This window comes from Nyctibius grandis, chromosome 5, assembly GCF_013368605.1.
Source record: "Nyctibius grandis isolate bNycGra1 chromosome 5, bNycGra1.pri, whole genome shotgun sequence".
Taxonomy (NCBI): Eukaryota; Metazoa; Chordata; class Aves; order Nyctibiiformes; family Nyctibiidae; genus Nyctibius; species Nyctibius grandis.
Genome location: NC_090662.1, coordinates 31,461,536 through 31,480,306, shown reverse-complemented (window position 1 = coordinate 31,480,306; position 18,771 = coordinate 31,461,536). Strand labels below are relative to the sequence as shown.

The following is an 18,771-nucleotide window of genomic DNA, read 5'->3' as shown; positions in this document are numbered from 1 at the left end:
AAGTCTGGGATTGTTTTCTGCAAAGTGTTCTGTTTCTGAAAGCAGCAGCTTAGGTACTTCAGTGCACAAGAGGGCTGCAGAATGTGAAACCTGATCTGATAAAAACATGTCCCTGCAACCAAGCATTAAGTATCTAATCTCTCTGACAGGGCAGGGGTATAAGACCCAACTCTGCCATCAGGGTTTCCTATTAGATAACTTTGGCAGCTCCCCATTCAACACATTGTCTATTTTGATTCTCATTCATAGGTTCGATGACTAGAGAGCTTAGGTGTTTTATTCATGGGTGCAGATACCACTAGGCACCTAAAATGTAGTGTAGTGAATCCAAACATAATATTAACCTTCCTTTAGGGTTCTAATTCATACTCTGTCCTCCTTTTTTTTCACTTCCAATATTAAATAGACCTTTAAAGTCGTAGCTTGCTTCTGTAGCCTGTCTACTGTCGAGCCAAAAGTCATTGGTGGATAAGAAGCAACAAGCAATTAGCAACAAAAAATATTTGAGGCATTAATGATGTGGCTTGTTCTCACTATCTCCTAGCAAGGTACTTGGATATAGAACTTCCTTTCCCTCCTCTCCCTGCTGCCCCGAATTTAGATTTAAATAAATTCAACAGATTATAGATGCCATGATATGAAAATTAAGGTATTTGTTACACTTACAGTTCAGATAACAGCCATGGGACACACCTCTCGTGGTATGGGATGTGTATACCTCATACACCTGTAGTAATACAAGTAAGCTTTTCCCCACTATATTAGTTTTAATCTCTGTATTATATCAGAGTTGAGCCTTTCATGACCATGGGCCTGCCACATACGATCACACCTTCTTTCTGTTGCATAGGCTAAAGAAATAACCGGGAAATACTAGAAATGAAAGTATTAACTAGAATTATGTTACTGAGGCAAGCTAAATATGAGTCATTGCAAAAACGCAACACATCACTTATGCCCTGAAAGAAGTAAAAGCTGAATATTTTGCCAATGTTCTAAAGGCGTTGTTTTCATACTACGAACAAAAATAAGAGGATTTTTAAAAGATAGCTTATCAAATGATAAATAAAAAAGATAAAATTACTTGCTTTGTTGTTTTAAGTACATAAGTACTTAAAAGTTCAGGCACCTGTGTTCACAGATCAGTCTAGAGTTCCGTTTTGCAATCATAAGGTACGATACGCTGACTAAATATCTTAAATATAGAACATAAAATCCCATTCCAAATCTGAGAAATGCTAACAGTATTCCACTTGTATGTAGATGAAACATACTTATTCTAACATTCAAATATTTACCCTAAATTCCAACTCTGAATGATTGTACATGTTAAAATGGCAGACCCAGATATTTAACTTGTCGGACACAGGAATACAGCTGTTTTGACGCTACCTTTCTGTAGAGATTGAAGTAATTTAGCTAAATTTTAGCTGATATTTAGCAACTGGTTTAAATATATCATGACACACACCAAAAGCTCACTGATTTTTAATGAATGTCTGTATTAATAGATCCTCTCTATTTATCCCCTCCAGTCTTTTTGCAGGTCATATTGACTCTCCTGGGCTCTCCGTAACATTTTTCTGCAGTTATCCAGAGACTGATTCAATCCAACAATTTTCTTCCACCCGGAGTCTTGGGCCCATCAATTATTCCTGACCCCTTTTCTTGCTGTCCAGTCAGCTGAGCTGAATCTTTGACAACCGACCAAATATTTTGGGTTGAAATAAATAAGAGAAACGACTTTCAACTTGCACATTACATATAGAGGACCACCACACAGAGGTTCCCATGGCTCCACGATGTCATGACTCCTAAGTAAAAGAGCAAAGATTTCCCAAAATGTACGCTCCTTGGAGTCCCCAAGATTCAATAAAAAAATGCAACCAAGATTTCCCATTTCCATGGTGGCTGAACTGCTCAGCTCTGCTTGCAACAAGGCCTATGTCCAATATATTTAAAGGTATTTAGCTATCTTAGATGCTTAAGCATTTGGACTATGCCTGATTTAGTTTTGTATAAGAAACAGACTTTACATGTCTCTTTTAGGACCAAAGATCTGGGAGAAGAAAACTCCCCTGGGCTGTGAGCTGCAAATGAATGTCTCTACCCTCAAATGGAAAGCAAAGTTGCTATTATTTTGAGCAGAGAAGCACTTTCAGCTTAATTCAGTTGAGAAAGTAGGAATCTATCTATGCACAGAGGTCCTTCCAAACCCTGAGGATCTGGATGGAAGGCCCAGGTTTGGTAAAACTGAAGGTACTCAAACATGGGTTTGAATCCTGTGGTTTAGTGAATAGAGCATTTACCTAACAGGACAGGAACCTGGGTTTTTGTCCTTGCTCTGGATTTTATGAATTTTGGTTTAAACAGTTATAGGGTAAATTAGATTGAAGGCAGCTTTGAACTGGGAACTGAATCTGAAGATTCTTCTTTCTGGCATGGTGGTTTTAACTACTAGACTAAAATGTGTCTTATGTGCTTGTTCTCTCTGGCTCCAGGAGTCTGATACTTGACTACACGGTGATAGTTTCAGCAGGACAGATGCAAGTTGCTTTCTTCACCTTTTTAGCCCTCTAACTGAGGACCTTGGTCCTGTCAGAATATATTAGACATTACTCAAGAGCTCCCACTGTACTGGGAAGTGAAGCAATACCTGACGTCTTTATCTCAGTGAGGCTGAAATTCCGAACCACTTAGACCAGGGACTGGTCACACTGCAGAGAGTGAACCACCAAAAGTAAGGGAATGTCATGGTTTTTTAAAAAGTGCCTATGAACATCATGAAAAGGCTATGTTCTTTCAGCATTTGTGGCCTCCAGGTAAAGAAGGGGTTTTGATCATTATTTTGGACTTGCACAGATGAAACCTCAATCCTGCTTTAAGTCTAAGCCTAAGCTTTTTATTGGATCTAGCTCCTAACGCCTATTGAATTAATTTCTTTATCTCAACGAACATTTAGCTCCTATACATCTTTGAATACCTGCACTAGTATTACAACCTTCCATGTTGCTCCTTAATGCCTCTAGCCCATCACTATAACTCATTCATGGATTGCTGTCAAAAGTTGTCAAGGTATCCAGCCATCAGCATGCACATCAGCAATACATCATCCACACATTTGCTCACCCCACTGAATGCACCACTCCCACAATGCTTCAAAGTTTTGCCCCCCTGAAGAACAGGAATGCCAAGGTGCCTCCTGTAGCACAGTCTCCTCACATCCTGAAACATGTAAATAGATTTTAAATGGGCTTTAAAAGATTTATTTCAGAGCTAAGCTAATGACTAAATAACTTCACTATTATGGAGCTTCAGCCATTTATTGCAACCAAGCCTTTCACAGTTGTTGTGGTATTTCACAGTGCCAGTGAGGAGAGGGAAACAAACACAGCTTAAAAATGTTTTTTCCTTCTTAAATTCTAGGCCTCCGGTAACTTTATGTAGCCTTGGTGCTTTTTTAACATACTACCTATGATGGCATTTGTGACCATCATCTGGAAAATGGCTGAAGCAACATAATCTGTCGATCCTTTTCTTTCTGGACAAACTTTGGGCATGACCCTACACAGGAGACCCACGATGTTGGAGCAGTAGAGCCACCAGCATGCCTGCCCCGTGGGACTCCTGATGCACAGGAACAATCTGCGCTCTCCTTAGGGCAGATACCAGGCTTTTCTGCCGCATCCAAAACACACAAAGCAGCCTCACTGAATGCCAGGGCTATGCCCTGTGTTTTCTCTTGGTGTTTGATTAGCTCTAGGTAACAAGCCATAGAAAAAAGCAGTAAACCTAATTCAGACATGCTCAACAGAGTCATAGCACTCCTTTGTAAAACTTATTTAATGCTTTGTAGGTATGCTCAAGCAACACATGAAAAAATGTCATCCAAAGGCTTTGTCTGGAATAACACTTAGTTCAGTGAAATTCTCAGTCATGTTACACAGTCCTGATTTACAAAAACCAAAAACATTCGAGCATGTGAGTGAATGGTAAGAAGCTTGTGGCTGTGGCCTTCAATCTCTTCAAGGTGGAAACAGCACGTCTATTCTGCTATGCAGTTACATCCTGAAAGTTACATGAAGTTACTGAAGTCAAAGTCTTACATTTTTCAAACAGGGGTACCACTGGAGCTCTAAGCCGAAACAATGAAATAAAGATTTGGAAAAAAATATTAACCTGTCAACAGATGTCATATTTCTTAGAGCATTGGCTAATTACATTAGCTGATTATCAACTGCGATGTCAGTACCAAAATAATGAGTTAGTTTCTATACTGTGCCTTGTGTTGTTATGTACTACACAAAACCTTAGAAAAAACTCCCAGAAAAATATGAAGCTTTACTGCAAAAGAAATTAATGCAAGAAAATGGTGGTTTTAAGTACTAAAGAGATATTAAGCATTGTTTCTTCATATCCTGCTAAGGAGCAACAGCGGTACTTCATTTTAACTTGATGTGCATCAGAACTCATATTCATATAGGTATTTAATAATCCAAACATAATGGTCCTATATAGTATAATTACTTATATGAAGGCTCAACTTCATACATAATCTTTTAAAAAAAGATGCTTCAGTGGAAAGCTTCCTTTGGTTCTAACAATGAATAAGGTCTTTAACAGTGAAAACGCTTTGGAGGGGTTAGAGAGTATTGACCATCTTGAGCACAGCTGACAACCAGTGTTATTCCTTTTTGACAGACTCCTTGTTTCTTCTGCCTTCGCAGTACAGCCAATACAAGGAGAACAGGTAGAGTGCAAGACAAACCATCAAATCATAGTGGTAGAGTGTTGCAGCAAATAAAAGAAAGAAGAAGAAATAAAAGATTTTGCAAGCAATATATTTTAAATCTGCAGACTCACTAGGTAACTTAAGTGCTTCACTCTTCTGGTTAGAAATATCTTCGGAATCGGAAATGTGCTGGCTTTCCTTCTGTGAGTCATCAAGGCAGTTTAGCGTTTTCCCCTCAGTTACTAAACGGTCAAATTGAGAGCCTGTCCCTCCAACTTCTTCTGTAGGCTTACTAATTAAAACCTCTGGCCTCAATGACTTCTCTTGTTTGAACTCTGCTTGATGGAAAAATTGACCTATATTCCTTCCTCTTCCTTCTCTAGAAATCGCTATGTCTGAAGTGGAAGGTAATTCTGTTTTTTCACATTCAGGAGAGAGGTTTTTACTAATACATATCATTTCATTTGGTAGACGTAAATCGTACCCTGACTCAGCAGCAATCTTGTCAATGACTTTGAATTCAAAGCGTCTGTACAGATGCTCCATATCTCCTGCCACAGCAGACCCTTCAGAAGATGCCACTGAAGAGCTTTTATAATGGTAACGGGGCACAGCATTTGTACCAGAAGGTGGCATTTTTGTTTCAGCTTCAGCACGTAGATAGGAAAGTGCACCAACATGGCTTTCTTCCTTACAGAGTGCTTCTGCTTCATCACTGTATAGATGCTTCTGGCCACCTGGGGGACATTTAGATACTTCTGAATATAAACCCTGCTGCAAATCTTCTTTCTTTCCTGTGGCAGAAGCCTTTATTGCTTCTCCTATAGGTAGAATATTGCTGATGTCTGGTTGTGCTTTGGCACGTTTTTCCCTGTTATTGCATGAAGACATCATTTCTCCTTGCAGTGTTTCATGTACACGTGCATTATAAATATCTAAAACTGATTCCTTTTCAAATTCAGTGTCATATAATACACCCACTGTGTTGACTTGACAAAGAGCATAATGTGAACCATCATTTCTCCCTTCGTGTGTATCAAACACTGTTTCCTTTTCCTCTGTGGGCCTGTCACTTAGTGCAGCCTCTTGAGGTAGCTTAGCAATTACTGCTTTTGCACTGACAGACAATTTTTCTGGAGCACTTTCTGATGTTGTTTTAATTATATAAGCTGTACCTGCCTCTGCTTCCTTTGTAATACCCTGCTCAGAGACACAAGACTTTTCACAGCTCTCTGCCTCCTGGCAGGTAAACAGCTCCTTTGTGGAAGCCGTACTCCGAGGACCTGTGTTCCCCCTTGCTCCCCACCGAACATCGCTACCATCTTGCCACCTCTGCTCTGCAGGGTTTGCTTTGCTTTCCTTTCCTATCAGTCTTCCTTTGTTTGTGTTGTCTGACTTTCCTCTGTCTTTTAACCTTGTGAATCCTCTGTGTTCCCAAGTGTCTTCAGCTCTCCTTTCATCCCCCAGAGAGGATGACGGGGGATCTCCCAGTGTGGGCCTGGGCGCCTGTTTGTTGTCTTCGGCTGACAGAGGCGTTGTGTTCAACACCTTGGCGGCGTGTTTTCTATGTGACTTGAAAGGCTTGGGTGCCTCCTCCTCGCCGATTAGTGCTAAGTCTGCTACCTCGATGACTTTCTTCTCCTTCCCTGCATCAGTGTTATAGTTCTTTCCTGACATTTCACCAACTCCTTCTTTTTGCGTATATTGGCTTTTTGTGGAATCTATTGAGACATCAGCATGTGCAAAAGTGTCGGCATATAAATCTCCTCTTAAATGTACCTGAACTTTGCTTTCAATCATCTTGATTTTTCCTTCATTTTTGTCAGCATCTGACAACAATGAATCCAGAGTTTGATGAGACATTTGCGGCGCCTGGTGCTCTGGAGCTGGATTAGCATTGCCATCCAGCGTTCCTGCTATGCATGCATTTAATTGCATGGATTCATCATACTCTGGAGAAATGGTTTCTGGTCTCGTTTCACAGGCTGCTTTCAAGGTATCAGCAGCATCCTCACTGATGAATAACCTCTCCGTCATCTTACTTCCCGAGGCGCTATCTGTTTCACCTTTCGAAATATCTGTGTGGCTCTCTCTTTGTTGGCTTGAGACAGTAGCCGTAATATCGATAGCCTCATTCTGCTTTCTCCCAGGAAAATGTTTTGCCGATAAAAGGCTTTCACTGGTACCAGTATGTTCCAAAGACCACTCACCACTGTTTACCGAGCCAGCAGCGACGTCCTTCCCTGATGGCTGACTATAATAATCTCTTAGGGAATACTTAATTTTATCTTTTAATTCTCCTCCTATCTCTTGTGAAGTGTTTTCAGATGAAGAACAGACAGGCACAGGGTGCCTTAGCAAGTCACTGCTTCTTTCTACACAGGTTAGCTTTTTCTCCAATCTTTCAGTTTCACTTGGAAAATTAACTGGTTCTGTTGTGTATAGATTCCTTTCATCTCTGGAAGAAGTACCTCTAGCTTCTGTGAAGTGCTGATTTAGCTGAAACAATAGAATAGAAAAGAATGATCAAAAAGCACTTTGCAAAAATATGGCAAATAGAGGAGGCAGGATTTCTTTATGGGAAGTTTTGTCTTCAGTAACAAAGCTTTTATAGAAACGTGTTCCAAACCATTTGCAAAATTTGCATTGTGTGTATTTTTTTTAACATAGGTAATGAGCTTTATGGTGGTGCTGAAAGAAGCAGGAAATAAAATAGCATTCAGAACTCTCTCTCTTTATTCATGAGTTCAGTAAGCTGCTAGTGCATTTTATACAAATTAAATCTGAAGAGAATATTCCCTTTAAGGGAGGCTAATTCATTCTCTATACATTCGGTTCTAGGTTTGGAGAGAGGGAGGCGTGGGGCAAGGGGGGAGGACTGGTGCTTAAATGAGTGCGTTGATACAGTACATCAAAGCCTGGTAATGTACAGTATTGTCCAGTAAAACAAAGACACATTTCACACTGACAAATACTGTAAGGATTATCTGTGCTTCATTTCTCTCAGGGACCATTTTACAGGCTTCAAACCAGACTGTTTTTAGACAATCTGGTAAGACATGAGTTGGAAATTAGATTAGCCAAGTAAAAGGCCAGAAACTAATCACTCTCCCTCCTAGCTCCCAAATATCATATTGTATTATTCAGTTATGCCTGCTTGTCATTGCACTCTCTTCTCACTTTAGCATAGTCACAGTGATAGCACCAGCTGATCAATTAGAGGCTAGCTTCTTGGGCACCCCTTTATGCATTTGCACTTGCTCTAGATACCCCCATTACAGTTTCTCTTATTAATATGTTTTCTGCAAAGCCTCTGCAAACTATTAATAGTAAAACGTCACTCAAAGAAAAGTGAGGGAGCTAATGTCTCTGCAAATTCTGTTTTAATGACCCTCTGCCAACCAGTGCTCAAGTGTATTTGAGTTCTTCGGTGATGCCAACTGTCAGGATTTAACAGTGAGATGCCTGTGTTTTTTTCCCCTCCTCATAACTGACATTTGCATGATCTCAATAATTATATGCAAATCTTACGATTTCCCCTTCTTCTCACATAAGGCTCATGTTACTTGTCAACTGCACAGCTGTCTTGTGAGCCAATGCCTGTGCGTTTCAAAGATTTGGTTGTATTTCCATCTATTATAAGCCTTCATTGTTTAATTCATTAAAGAATGCATAGTGCAAATTAACATCTAAATTATAGCTCCCTCTTCATTTATTGTACGGACAATCCTGGCAATTGATAAACAAACTGTTATATTTGATCCTGCTTTTTGTAACACTGTGGACTGAGAACAACAAGGGATTTTTAAAGGTCCTCCTTTTCATGTTTCACCATAAAAAAAAAAAGGAGACATTGACTTTCAGGCAGTGAAAGATCCCACAATAGGCAACAATTTTCAACTTTTTTAAGTAAAAGACAAGAAAAATTTATATTCAAATAAGAGGAATTTATTCTCTCTCGATCAATAAGAAAAAAAAAAAAATTGTTCTCATCTTCCTATCCTGTCTGATTCAGCATTCACATTTTCACAGGTGATAGCTATTATAATCTATTATTATGAATCTGTGCACCCAAATGATATGAGCTGAGAACAGACACTGAGAATAATAGATTGCTGTGTCTCATTTATTGCCATTTTTACTTTCATACTGAAAAATGCAAGCCAAACCACACACACACATGCACACACACAAATCCAAATACATTGAATGTTCACTGAGTGTGAAATTTATTACAAAAAATTTAATGTCAAATACTGATATAGAAAAATCTGCTAATATAAACATATATATATTTATTTTGCTCATATAGCATGTTACATAGTTATCCTTTGAAAAAGCCCAAGAGCAAACAGTGCCATAAATATAAGAATTTTACCAAATACAAATCATTTATTTAAGAATATTCCCAACCTAGAGACTAGGAGGAGAGATTTTTGAAATGCTACTCTTGTAATTCCTTCAAACTGTCATTTAGAGCCTCTGGTAAAGAAGTAAAAGGGAAAAGTCATTAATTTAAGACCAGAAAAAGTTGATGCACTGTACTGAAATCAAAGCACCTTCTATTGTTGAATCAGTTAGAGATTCAACGAAAGTACAGACGAAGGCTTTACATTTGTAAATTAGTACATCAGTCAGCTCTGTTAAAAGGGGGCATTTCACCAGCTTTGAAGCGTAAATGGATTCATATCATTTAATACTGTAGATATAATTGTATAACACTTACCAGCAACTCCAATTCTTTTTCATCATCTTCATGATCACCCTGGTTGTACTCTGCATTTTTATCTTTTATATTTTCATCATCTGGTTTGGTGTCTTTGTCTTCTGCTTGTGAATAAACAATCTCTGGGATGTTTATGTCTGAAGAGTTAACAAAAACATACTTGAATAATTTCCGTGAGGTTGTTTGTTACACTATTTTTTAATTAACATGTGCAGTAAGGAAGAACTAACTAAACCGGGTGTTGTACCTGAAGTCCTTGAATTATTCCATGTGTCATCGTCAGACGTTGCCAATATTTCTTCTTTGCTGTGAAACAAAAAGAAACTTCCTGTGTTATTCTGCAAAAATTATTGTTCTAATTCCTCTTAGACTCAGCTATAAAGACCGCTAGTTAATTACACAAAATTTTGAATGTTGTTTGAAATTCTGAAAACAACGGCTTTATAAAATGTAGCTTTTTTTGAGTGACCTGTTATTAAGCCATGGTCAAAGAAAGAATTGGCCAAGAAAATGAAAATGTGTTGACCTTCAGATTACATTGCAAAGCTGATGGGTTTTCCCAAGACTTTTCTGAGAAAGCAGCACAAAGGTGATTAGATGGGTCAGTGACAGGAGAGCGTAACTTTGGGGTCAGGCAAGGGTCTGGAAGGATATATGTGTTCAGGGGACTGGGCCTCTCTCTTGCTTATATTTTTCAAATATTTGTATGTATACAGAGATCTTTGGAAAAAAGACATCTTTGTTACCTGAAATAAATCAAAAGATTCTCCCTGTGTGCATACAGTACAAATCCTGTTGCTAAGCTATGCCTGGCCGACAGGAATGAATTCTGCTTCCCTGCAGCTGGTGCAATTTTTACTGTTGCTTCGCTGGCTGTGAAAACAAAGGCCAGGTCCAGCACGACAAACACCTACAGAGAGACGCTGAGTGCCTTCAGTCCTCATCAATATCAATGCAAAGTGATAGCAGTTTGAATTGTGTGCTTATAGGGATGTAACCTTTAGTGGAAAAAGGAAAAAAAAATGTAAAAAGAATGTCACTTATGTAAAATGTAAATGATTATATCACTCCTAATGACTTCTCTATGAGGAGCAATTTTTTTCTGTAGGTCTTAATTTATGAATTTTTCAACCAGGCGTCCACCTCTGTTACTGAAAATTACTTTCTAATTTTCAAATATTAATCTTTTCCCCTTCTATTTTCTCCTAGTGTCTTTCATTTGAATTGATATAACATTAACTCTGCCACCTAAATGCTTAATTCAGAAGGGGGATGCTAAATTTATACTCTGTTAAAAGAACCTAGACATTGATTGTCACCAACTTTTTAAAATCCAGACTTTATAGGGATCGCCAGACTAAAGCAGATAGAAGATCCTGCGAGTCTAGCATCTGATCTCTGACGCTGGCCAGCATCAGATACTTCAGGGGAAGATGTAAAGTTCTTGTAGGAAAATACTTGGGGTAATTTGCATTGCCCTATTAAATTTCCTCTTGGCCTTTTGTTGTTAGAAGCTGTCCTTGAAGCACAAGTTTTAACACCCTCTCAACAGTTCTTTTTCACCATTAATTGCAATAATGCTGAATATTCTAGCTATCCATATGAATGTCATGTCACTCTCGAATTCCAGTACATGCATAGCTTCCACACGTTTCTCACTCTCCTGCTCACACCAAGTTGTACTTTCCCCTGCCAGCAGTTGCTATAACCTACATTTCATCCTGAAAAGGCTGGCAGATCCAGGCCCTTATTTCCAGTAGATCTGTGGAGTTTTTAACGTAAATCGTTACTGCTTATTATTTATACATCATTATTCTTTTTTTTCTTTACTGTTCAAATGCTTGTCTTAGTGTTACGTCTAGTTCCCAATTTTCTTCTGCGCTTTTGCACCTTTTGCACCTACCTGCTTCCATAAGCCTAGACACAGTGTAGGTTGGGGCTTAACCATGAGACCGATGCATTAAAGCATTTAGGTGCTAACAGAGTCTCTGCAAAAGCCCCGAATTAGGAGCCAAGACATGTATAACGCATGAGCTGAGTCAGTCCCCCCAAAATAATGATCCCAAAACAACATGGACACAGCAGGGAACCTTCTACTGTTATCCAGTGGGGAAAAAAAGAGTGTCTCAAAGCTTTGCTTTGAATGTAGCTGGCTACCTGCAGCGTTCAGCCATGTGGCTGCAACTCTCAGGAAGCAAGGATGGCATCCTTTGCTGCTAGAAAGGGCCCTCATCTACTTCTCATAGGAATGGAATTTGACATACTTTTTTCTTTCAAGAAGCATTCCCAGAAGAAGAAGAGATGTTCATGCCCACATCTAACATAACAGTCTACTGGCAGCCAGAGCTCGCATCCAAGATGCAGTGGCACTTTAGCTTCTATCGCACCCTGATGAGATTAAAAACCTCACTGCACACACATCCAAAAATACCCAAATTACCAGGATTCAGACCATTTGGGGAGAAACTGGAGGGCAGATTTGCCTACTGCCCTTGAAGTTGAATGTACAAGCAGGATCCTTACTCTTTAGCTTACTCTTTACTCCTTGGAGAAAAGAGAAACTGGATTCTGTCTCTTGTTCCCTGTGTTCCTAATCCAGTGATTATTTTTGGTTTTGATTAACAGCTTTTCAGTGTAAAATATAGACATGGCCTTTGAATAAGCATGCTAAGGAGGAGTACCTATTTTCTGAACCTTTAAATGAACAAGTATAAAGCTGCTTCAAGCTGAATGCTTATGGGCATGTGCCAGGATGAGGTTTACCTTACCTAGCCTTAGTTTTCCAAGCACCTATGTTCAGGCAGTCATGTACATGATCCCTATCATGAGTAGTGAGAGATTAACACTTCCAAAGGGAGATTTGTTCCCTCTATCATGGACATCATGAGTGAGATGGAGTGACACATGCTTCAAAGGAGCTTTGCCTCTGGAAGACACTGACCATAAAGGGAACCTACAGCCACTGCCTTAGGCTGGAACCATAAGTTTTAGATAACTGAAATTAGCTGAGTGAATCTCACCTTGTAACTCTAAACTCAAACTGGAACAGAGCTATTGAGTTTTAATAGCTGGGGCTGTAACACATAGTGTGTGACCTGAGCCCCTTAATTTTACTTTTGTTGTGATTAGAGTTGAATTTGTCCTCAACTCTTGTTCTAGTAGCATCTGGAGCCCTGGTCGGCCAAGTTTCTTTTCACAACTGCAACATAAGTAGTAAATAGCAATGATAATACAGCCTCACAGCCTGGATCCACACTGCAGGGCTTGTAACATAACTGCTTGCATGTTGCACTGAATTTTATAAAGATTGATGGTTTACAGCCCATAATTTGTGCACACCTGTCCTGCAAATACCTGAGTACAGAGAAAGTCAGTGTAACAGCTATTTTCCTTATTTTACTTCTACATCAGAAATATCTGTCCCCATACAATTATTCTAGTGGGAAATCTAAAATTAACCTAAATTGAGGATATTGATACTGCAGTCCTTGAGGATCACAAGGAGCACAAAACAATAGTCATATAACAGCACTACTTCAATCTAAGTGATACGAAGATCCTGAGACTATGGGTGCATACAACTACAGAACTATCTCAAACATATACGTACACCCTAAAGACAAATACTTCCCAAAGCCAACAAAATTTCCCCCTTCATCAAACAGTGGCAATTAGAAGTTGTTTGTCTAGTTAGTAAGTTTTTTAACTGACAGGTTTTTCTCCATATTTCTCTGAAATTTTCCTAGCTCACTATCAGAATTCCATGAGCAGATTTTTCAATTGTAATATTAATTAAGCTTTTATCTTCTAAATTAGCTATCTTACTGTGTTGTGGAGGGTGGTCTAAATGTGCCTACACTGTGTAGTGAGAGTCAAAGAATCTGTGTTCTGTTTAAAAATATTTAGTTTTATTTTTAAGTGATTCAGGCATTCTGACAACGTGAGCTAGAAAAATCCACGATATCAGCTGATGCAGTTCCCCTCTAACTTGAATACCTGTATACCTGCAGAAGCTCAGATGCTTTTTCTCCTTCAGCTGAATGGGGCACAACTTCATAAAATACATAAGGAACTTAAGAATTTCTACCAGCTTAAAAAAAAAATACTTATGCTCATATGATTCATTCTTGATGGAACTATCATTCACTTGGACTGAGTGATAACAAGAAAGCAGGAATGAAAACAGGTTATCACTATATTTTGCATTTAGAAAGAACAAATGGGAACTTCAGGGACTAGGTAGTAGGACTGAGAAGACTGAAAAGTTGATGGACATTATGCAAAGGAGTTCAGAAGTCCCAAAGTTATGTGGAATTGGCATCCAAGACAGAGAAAAAATGTTAAACTTGAACCATAAAGATGTGAGAAGTAGATAGACAACATATAAGTGATAAGGAAAAAAAAATAGTTAGCTAATAAACAATACTGCTTTGACTTCAGAAAGTGTTGGGATAAAGTAAGACATGTCAAGGCTTTGGAATTAGTCTTTTTAAGTTAAATGGGATTTTTTTTTGTAAGTGAGGTTTGATCAAAATTTCAGATAATCTATGTATAACCCCATAATCACAAGACTTCTCATAATTTTTTCTACCACAGTGCTTGTAGTGGGGAAGGATCTTACAGGAACAGAGATCTTACAGGGCATAACTGATAGGAGCAGAGATTTAGAAAATGATATTATTTCATTCAGTATGAGAGCAGAACTTGGTGTTTAAATATGCTCCAATTAAGAGGAACAGATAATCTCCAACCCAAAATACTGAGAGCCAACAGAGGAAATCACACATTGGTTTAAAACCTTTGCTATTCAAATCTATCAAATTGGTCCTGATACTACTGTAACAGTATCAGAAGAGTAGGAGAAGTAGTATCTATATTTAGGAAAAAGAGAAGTAGTGTCAGGGCAACTACAGGCACAGGTGTCTTCAAAAAGTTTTCACAATAGATTTAGGACAAAACTTAAACGAGACAATAAATGGAGATAAATGGAGAATGGCATAAAAATGCCAGACTCACATGATAATATCTGTCTTTGATAAGATTACTATATTTCCCTTGTCTAAAAATCAGTTGCCTAATCTATCTGGACTTCATTAAAGCATTTGTTGTGCAGCCACATGGGAAATTTATTAATTAAACTGGAGAAGAGGGAGATGAGTATAAGAGCTGGGCGGTGGGAGAGGGGCTCGGTGCCAAGTGGGGCCCCATGAGCTTGGCTGCGCAGAGCTGGCAGACTCCGCCAGGGAATTGGAGAGGACCGGTCATGTGATCAGACTTACTCAGTCATGTTATTACAGACCAAGGCACAAAAAGTCAAAGTTAAATTAAATTCATGGCAGATGATAGGAAGTTGGGAGACTTCACCAACACAGAGGAGGATTGAAAGAAATGGGTGGCCTGGAGGATCAGAATAATAGTTAAGGGATGAAATTCAAAATTATAAAGTGCCAGGTTATACATTTAGGGATTAGAAAGGGTACCTGCCACAAAATGGGGGCTCAGAAATTGGAAGAAACAGGTGAACAAGAAAAATCTGAGTTTGTTTTTGGCAGAAAACATTTTCAAGCCACCAATGTGAGATGGCCGTGGCAACAAGGAAAAAGGAGTTCTGCAGTAATGTGTTGTAGAAGGTATTCCCAGTAATGAAAGACTTCTAAGAAATACTCATGTTGTGGCACCAGGAACTAGTAAGAACTCCTCTAGAACATTTGTATACAATGTTAAAGAAGGATTAATTCAAACTGGAACAAGTGCAGAAGAAGGCTACAAAAAGACTGGCAGGATGACAAATCTACATCAACCAAGGAGGCAAATTGCGTATTTCTATTTTCAGCCCAGCAAAACAAAGTCTGAGAGGAGAAATAAATGCCCTCTATTAATATAGCAAAGGGGTAAATACTGAGAAGGTAGAAAAGATATTAAGCAACAAGACTCTGTTAATGTAGTAATAGAAAGACTTCACAAAATATTTGCTGTGGAAACTTAAAAGAAGATCTGTAATCATTAGAAAAGTATATCCTGTAATTTTTCAGTGCAAGTACCGGGCGCAAGAAACTGAGAAGGTCTCGGTATGGAAACACGGATATATTTTTGTGAACAAGATTATGCAACACATTTCTCAAGGGATAAGACTTCATGGTCCCATAGTCTCAGTCCAGCCCTATTTCAAATGCTCCTATGCAGCTATACGCCCTGACAGTTATGCTTTCAGGAGCACTTATTTCAGGCGCTTTGGTCTGGTCTGAAATAGGTTTGGGACTATAGCCAGGAGCTACTAATCTCTTCATAATGGGTGATGTTGTTATAGCTTGTCGTGGTTTTAATTAACACACCAATATTTGGCAGAATTTGCATCTGTATGTTTGTATAACCTGCAACACCGTTCACGTTGTTCTGTCTTCTACCCACTTATGCTAGATCTTACCTAAATCACAAGATATTTATTTTACAGAATATGGGAGAAGGCTAAAATTGTTGGATTACAGAGTATGGAAAGATGAAAACGCACCTGTAAAACTCTTGAAATTAATGCAACCTGAACAATTTTATACTGTCTCATATTTAAAAGAAAATGTGGGAATATATTATGTAGTCTGAAATTTAAAGAGGTATGGGGATGTTAAAGTATCTAAAGAATATATTTCTCAAATATTTAGTAACAAACATGTAAGAGGGAAAAAAAATTTCAATACTATTTTATTTAAAAACCCAGATGGGCTTAGGCTCTCACAGAATCTTTCATGCTTCTGGTTTTTACTTCAAGGTGTGTTCAAAATCAAAACAATCCTCTTCTGCCGTGAAGTTGAAGTGAAGCTAAAATGTCCTCATGAAAGGAGCTGGCAAGATTGAAGCTGCTAACCAAACAGTAATTCTATTTTAATTTCAGGTCAGATTTCTAAACCTAAAAGGAGCCTAATACAGCAGCAACCTTCAATACAGCTAGTGCTTTTGGATCTAGTGCCGAAAATAGCCGGCCTTGCTGAAGAATGATGCCACTGGAATGTAAACAATGTATGAGCTCCTTGAAAAGAAGTAGTTAAATGTGTCAGCAATGTTTTACTGAGAAGCAGAAGAGCAAAAAGTAAATTAGTGCAGGTAAGTAAGTGCTCAAGTTTGAGATGTCACTGGAGCCAAACAGGCATCCTGCAAAGAACTGTAACCCCACGAAGCTGAGGAGAGGAGAGGCACACGGGGAGGGAAGGGCTGGTAGTTTGGTTTGGTTATTTTTGTATCATTAGCAGCAGATGCCCTATCAAAGGAAGTAGAAAGGGAAATAACTACACGCATTTAAAAAATTTAAAGGATTTTCCACATGTAATTCCAAACTTCAGTATTATTGTATGTAATGTCATTCAAAACCCATGAACATACAACAAAAATAAATTTCTAAGGAAGAAGGAATTTTGGAAAGCAGTAGGAAAGGCTGTGTATGTGTAAAGCTCTAAACAGAGCTTTAAAGTTCCATTAAATTGCTTGTAAGACACAGCAGACTAAGAATTCAACCCATTTTTTTACTAACACAACCCCCCAAAACAGTTGGGTTACTGGAAAATTACATTTAAAATATTATTCTATTTATACTGGTCTTAAAATACCAGTGGGACAGGGGAGAAAATATTAGCAAAACCAGTTCATGGGGAGAAGAAAATACAAGAAGACAAAAAAAAGCTGTTACTATTTAAAAAAAAAATGTTAAATACATAAGCTTGATTCTGTTCTCATTACCATGGTGAGACTACCACTCAAGATACATCTCACCCACCCTCTGGGATATAGATCCAAATCGTGTCCTGGCCTCTCTGTCTTTGTACGACAACTCACAAAAAGGGTTCGGGAGCTGTCAAGGATCCTGATGTGGATCTCAAAAGTGCAGACTTTGATTTCTCTTCTTAAGGGGTGTTTGTAGTTAATTCTGTTCTATCTATCTCCCTCACTGAATATATGAACGAAATATTTAACAAGTAAAGATAAACTCATTCCTTGCCTCCATAAGACTCAGTCCAAAACTCACTATAGGGACAAGTCTTCTGCTGATTTAAATTGATGTCCATGTTATCAACCATTGAAGTTATAGTCGTATAATATAACCACTCCATGATTTCTTATCACGTGTGATTCCAGCACCCTATAAATATTAGTCTCAAGCCCTGGTGCTGCCAGAGAATTCACAGCCTAGCTCGAGAATGAGAGATACAACCTTGGCTTGAAGCCACCTTTGTGCTTCCTGGGGCCTCGCTACTCTGTGCCTCAGCACAAGCCACGGCTGTCTGGTGGTGTGGAGATGACAGGGATGCTGAGGATTACCTGCCTGTGCACCAACATAAGTGGGCATATACCTTATTTCTCCCCTGGATAATTTCTAATGCGGAAGACTGTGCCTGCTGGAGGTGTGTCAAACAGCCTCCCCACCAAGCAATGCTTGATCTATTATTTCTGGGTGCTTGAAAATCGAGAGACCACAAAATGTCTTCAGCAGAGCTGCATGTGGTGAGGCATCGTTATGTGCAACCACCTATGGGTTGTGGAGAGAAGCCATTAAGCAAGTGCTCAGCTTCCCAAGAGTAGACGAGTACGATGCACGGAGGCTCCAGTGTCCAGTAGCACCTGGCAGTACTGGCCACAGTGGAGCCAGCCAGGCTGGTGGGAAACAGGATCTGACCTCGTCCAGAGGTCTACCTGCAAATTGTACCTACCCAGGCTTTTAGCTCCCTGTGGCTAAAGAGGAGAAAGAGCCTTGATAAAGCTAAGGAGCAAAATCCTTGTTATTGCAAGAACTGGCGCTTATTTCCAATTTGTTTACCTGCACATTTTGTCTAAACAAAGGCAGAATATTATTTTTATGAACAGTATGCTCTCATTTGGAAGTGATACTAATGAATGCAAGGCCCTTTCCCCCTCTTGTTTGTACCATCAAATTAATTAGCTCTATTGTGACATCAGTATTTTTCTCAAGCAGTTCAAGGCTTAAGCACCTTCTTTTTTTTTCTAAAGGGCATCTTCAGTGCCCTTTATCTACCATAAGAATCATGCATCACTTGTATTTTTCACAGCTAATGCTGTTTATTATAAAAACTGATTGTGATGTGAAGATTGTTATACTATGTGGCAAATTGCCCAAACAATTACTGTAAATGCATGAGCCATAAACTGTACTGCCAAGGACACTGGCAGGTTAGCTCCTATAAAAGAAACAATTAGAGTCTGAGGTGAAAATAATAGAGATGAGATGACAGTTATTGAAAAGGCAGAACATCCAGTTTAATGTTGTAAATATAGGTTTGTGGATTACATTGATGGTTTTAAAGTGTTCGTG

At 38.9% G+C, this 18,771-nt stretch overlaps 1 protein-coding gene across 6 annotated transcripts in view; it reads right to left on the bottom strand.

Annotated features, from left to right (window-relative positions):
* The window catches only part of PPP1R3A (protein phosphatase 1 regulatory subunit 3A), a 60,469-nt gene that overhangs the window by 29,321 nt on the left and 12,377 nt on the right, over positions 1-18,771 (bottom strand). For 4 of the 6 annotated variants that reach the window (XM_068401309.1, XM_068401313.1, XM_068401307.1 and 1 more), the window contains exons 2-4: positions 9,706-9,764; positions 9,459-9,595; positions 4,864-7,231 (exon numbers count right to left, since the gene is read on the bottom strand). In XM_068401309.1, the coding sequence (XP_068257410.1) occupies positions 4,864-7,231; positions 9,459-9,595; positions 9,706-9,764 (2,564 nt within the window). Of the gene's footprint in view, positions 1-3,129; positions 3,226-3,825; positions 7,232-9,458; positions 9,596-9,705; positions 9,765-18,771 lie in introns of those variants that run through there. The other 2 variants (XM_068401308.1, XM_068401310.1) reach the window with 2 other exon arrangements.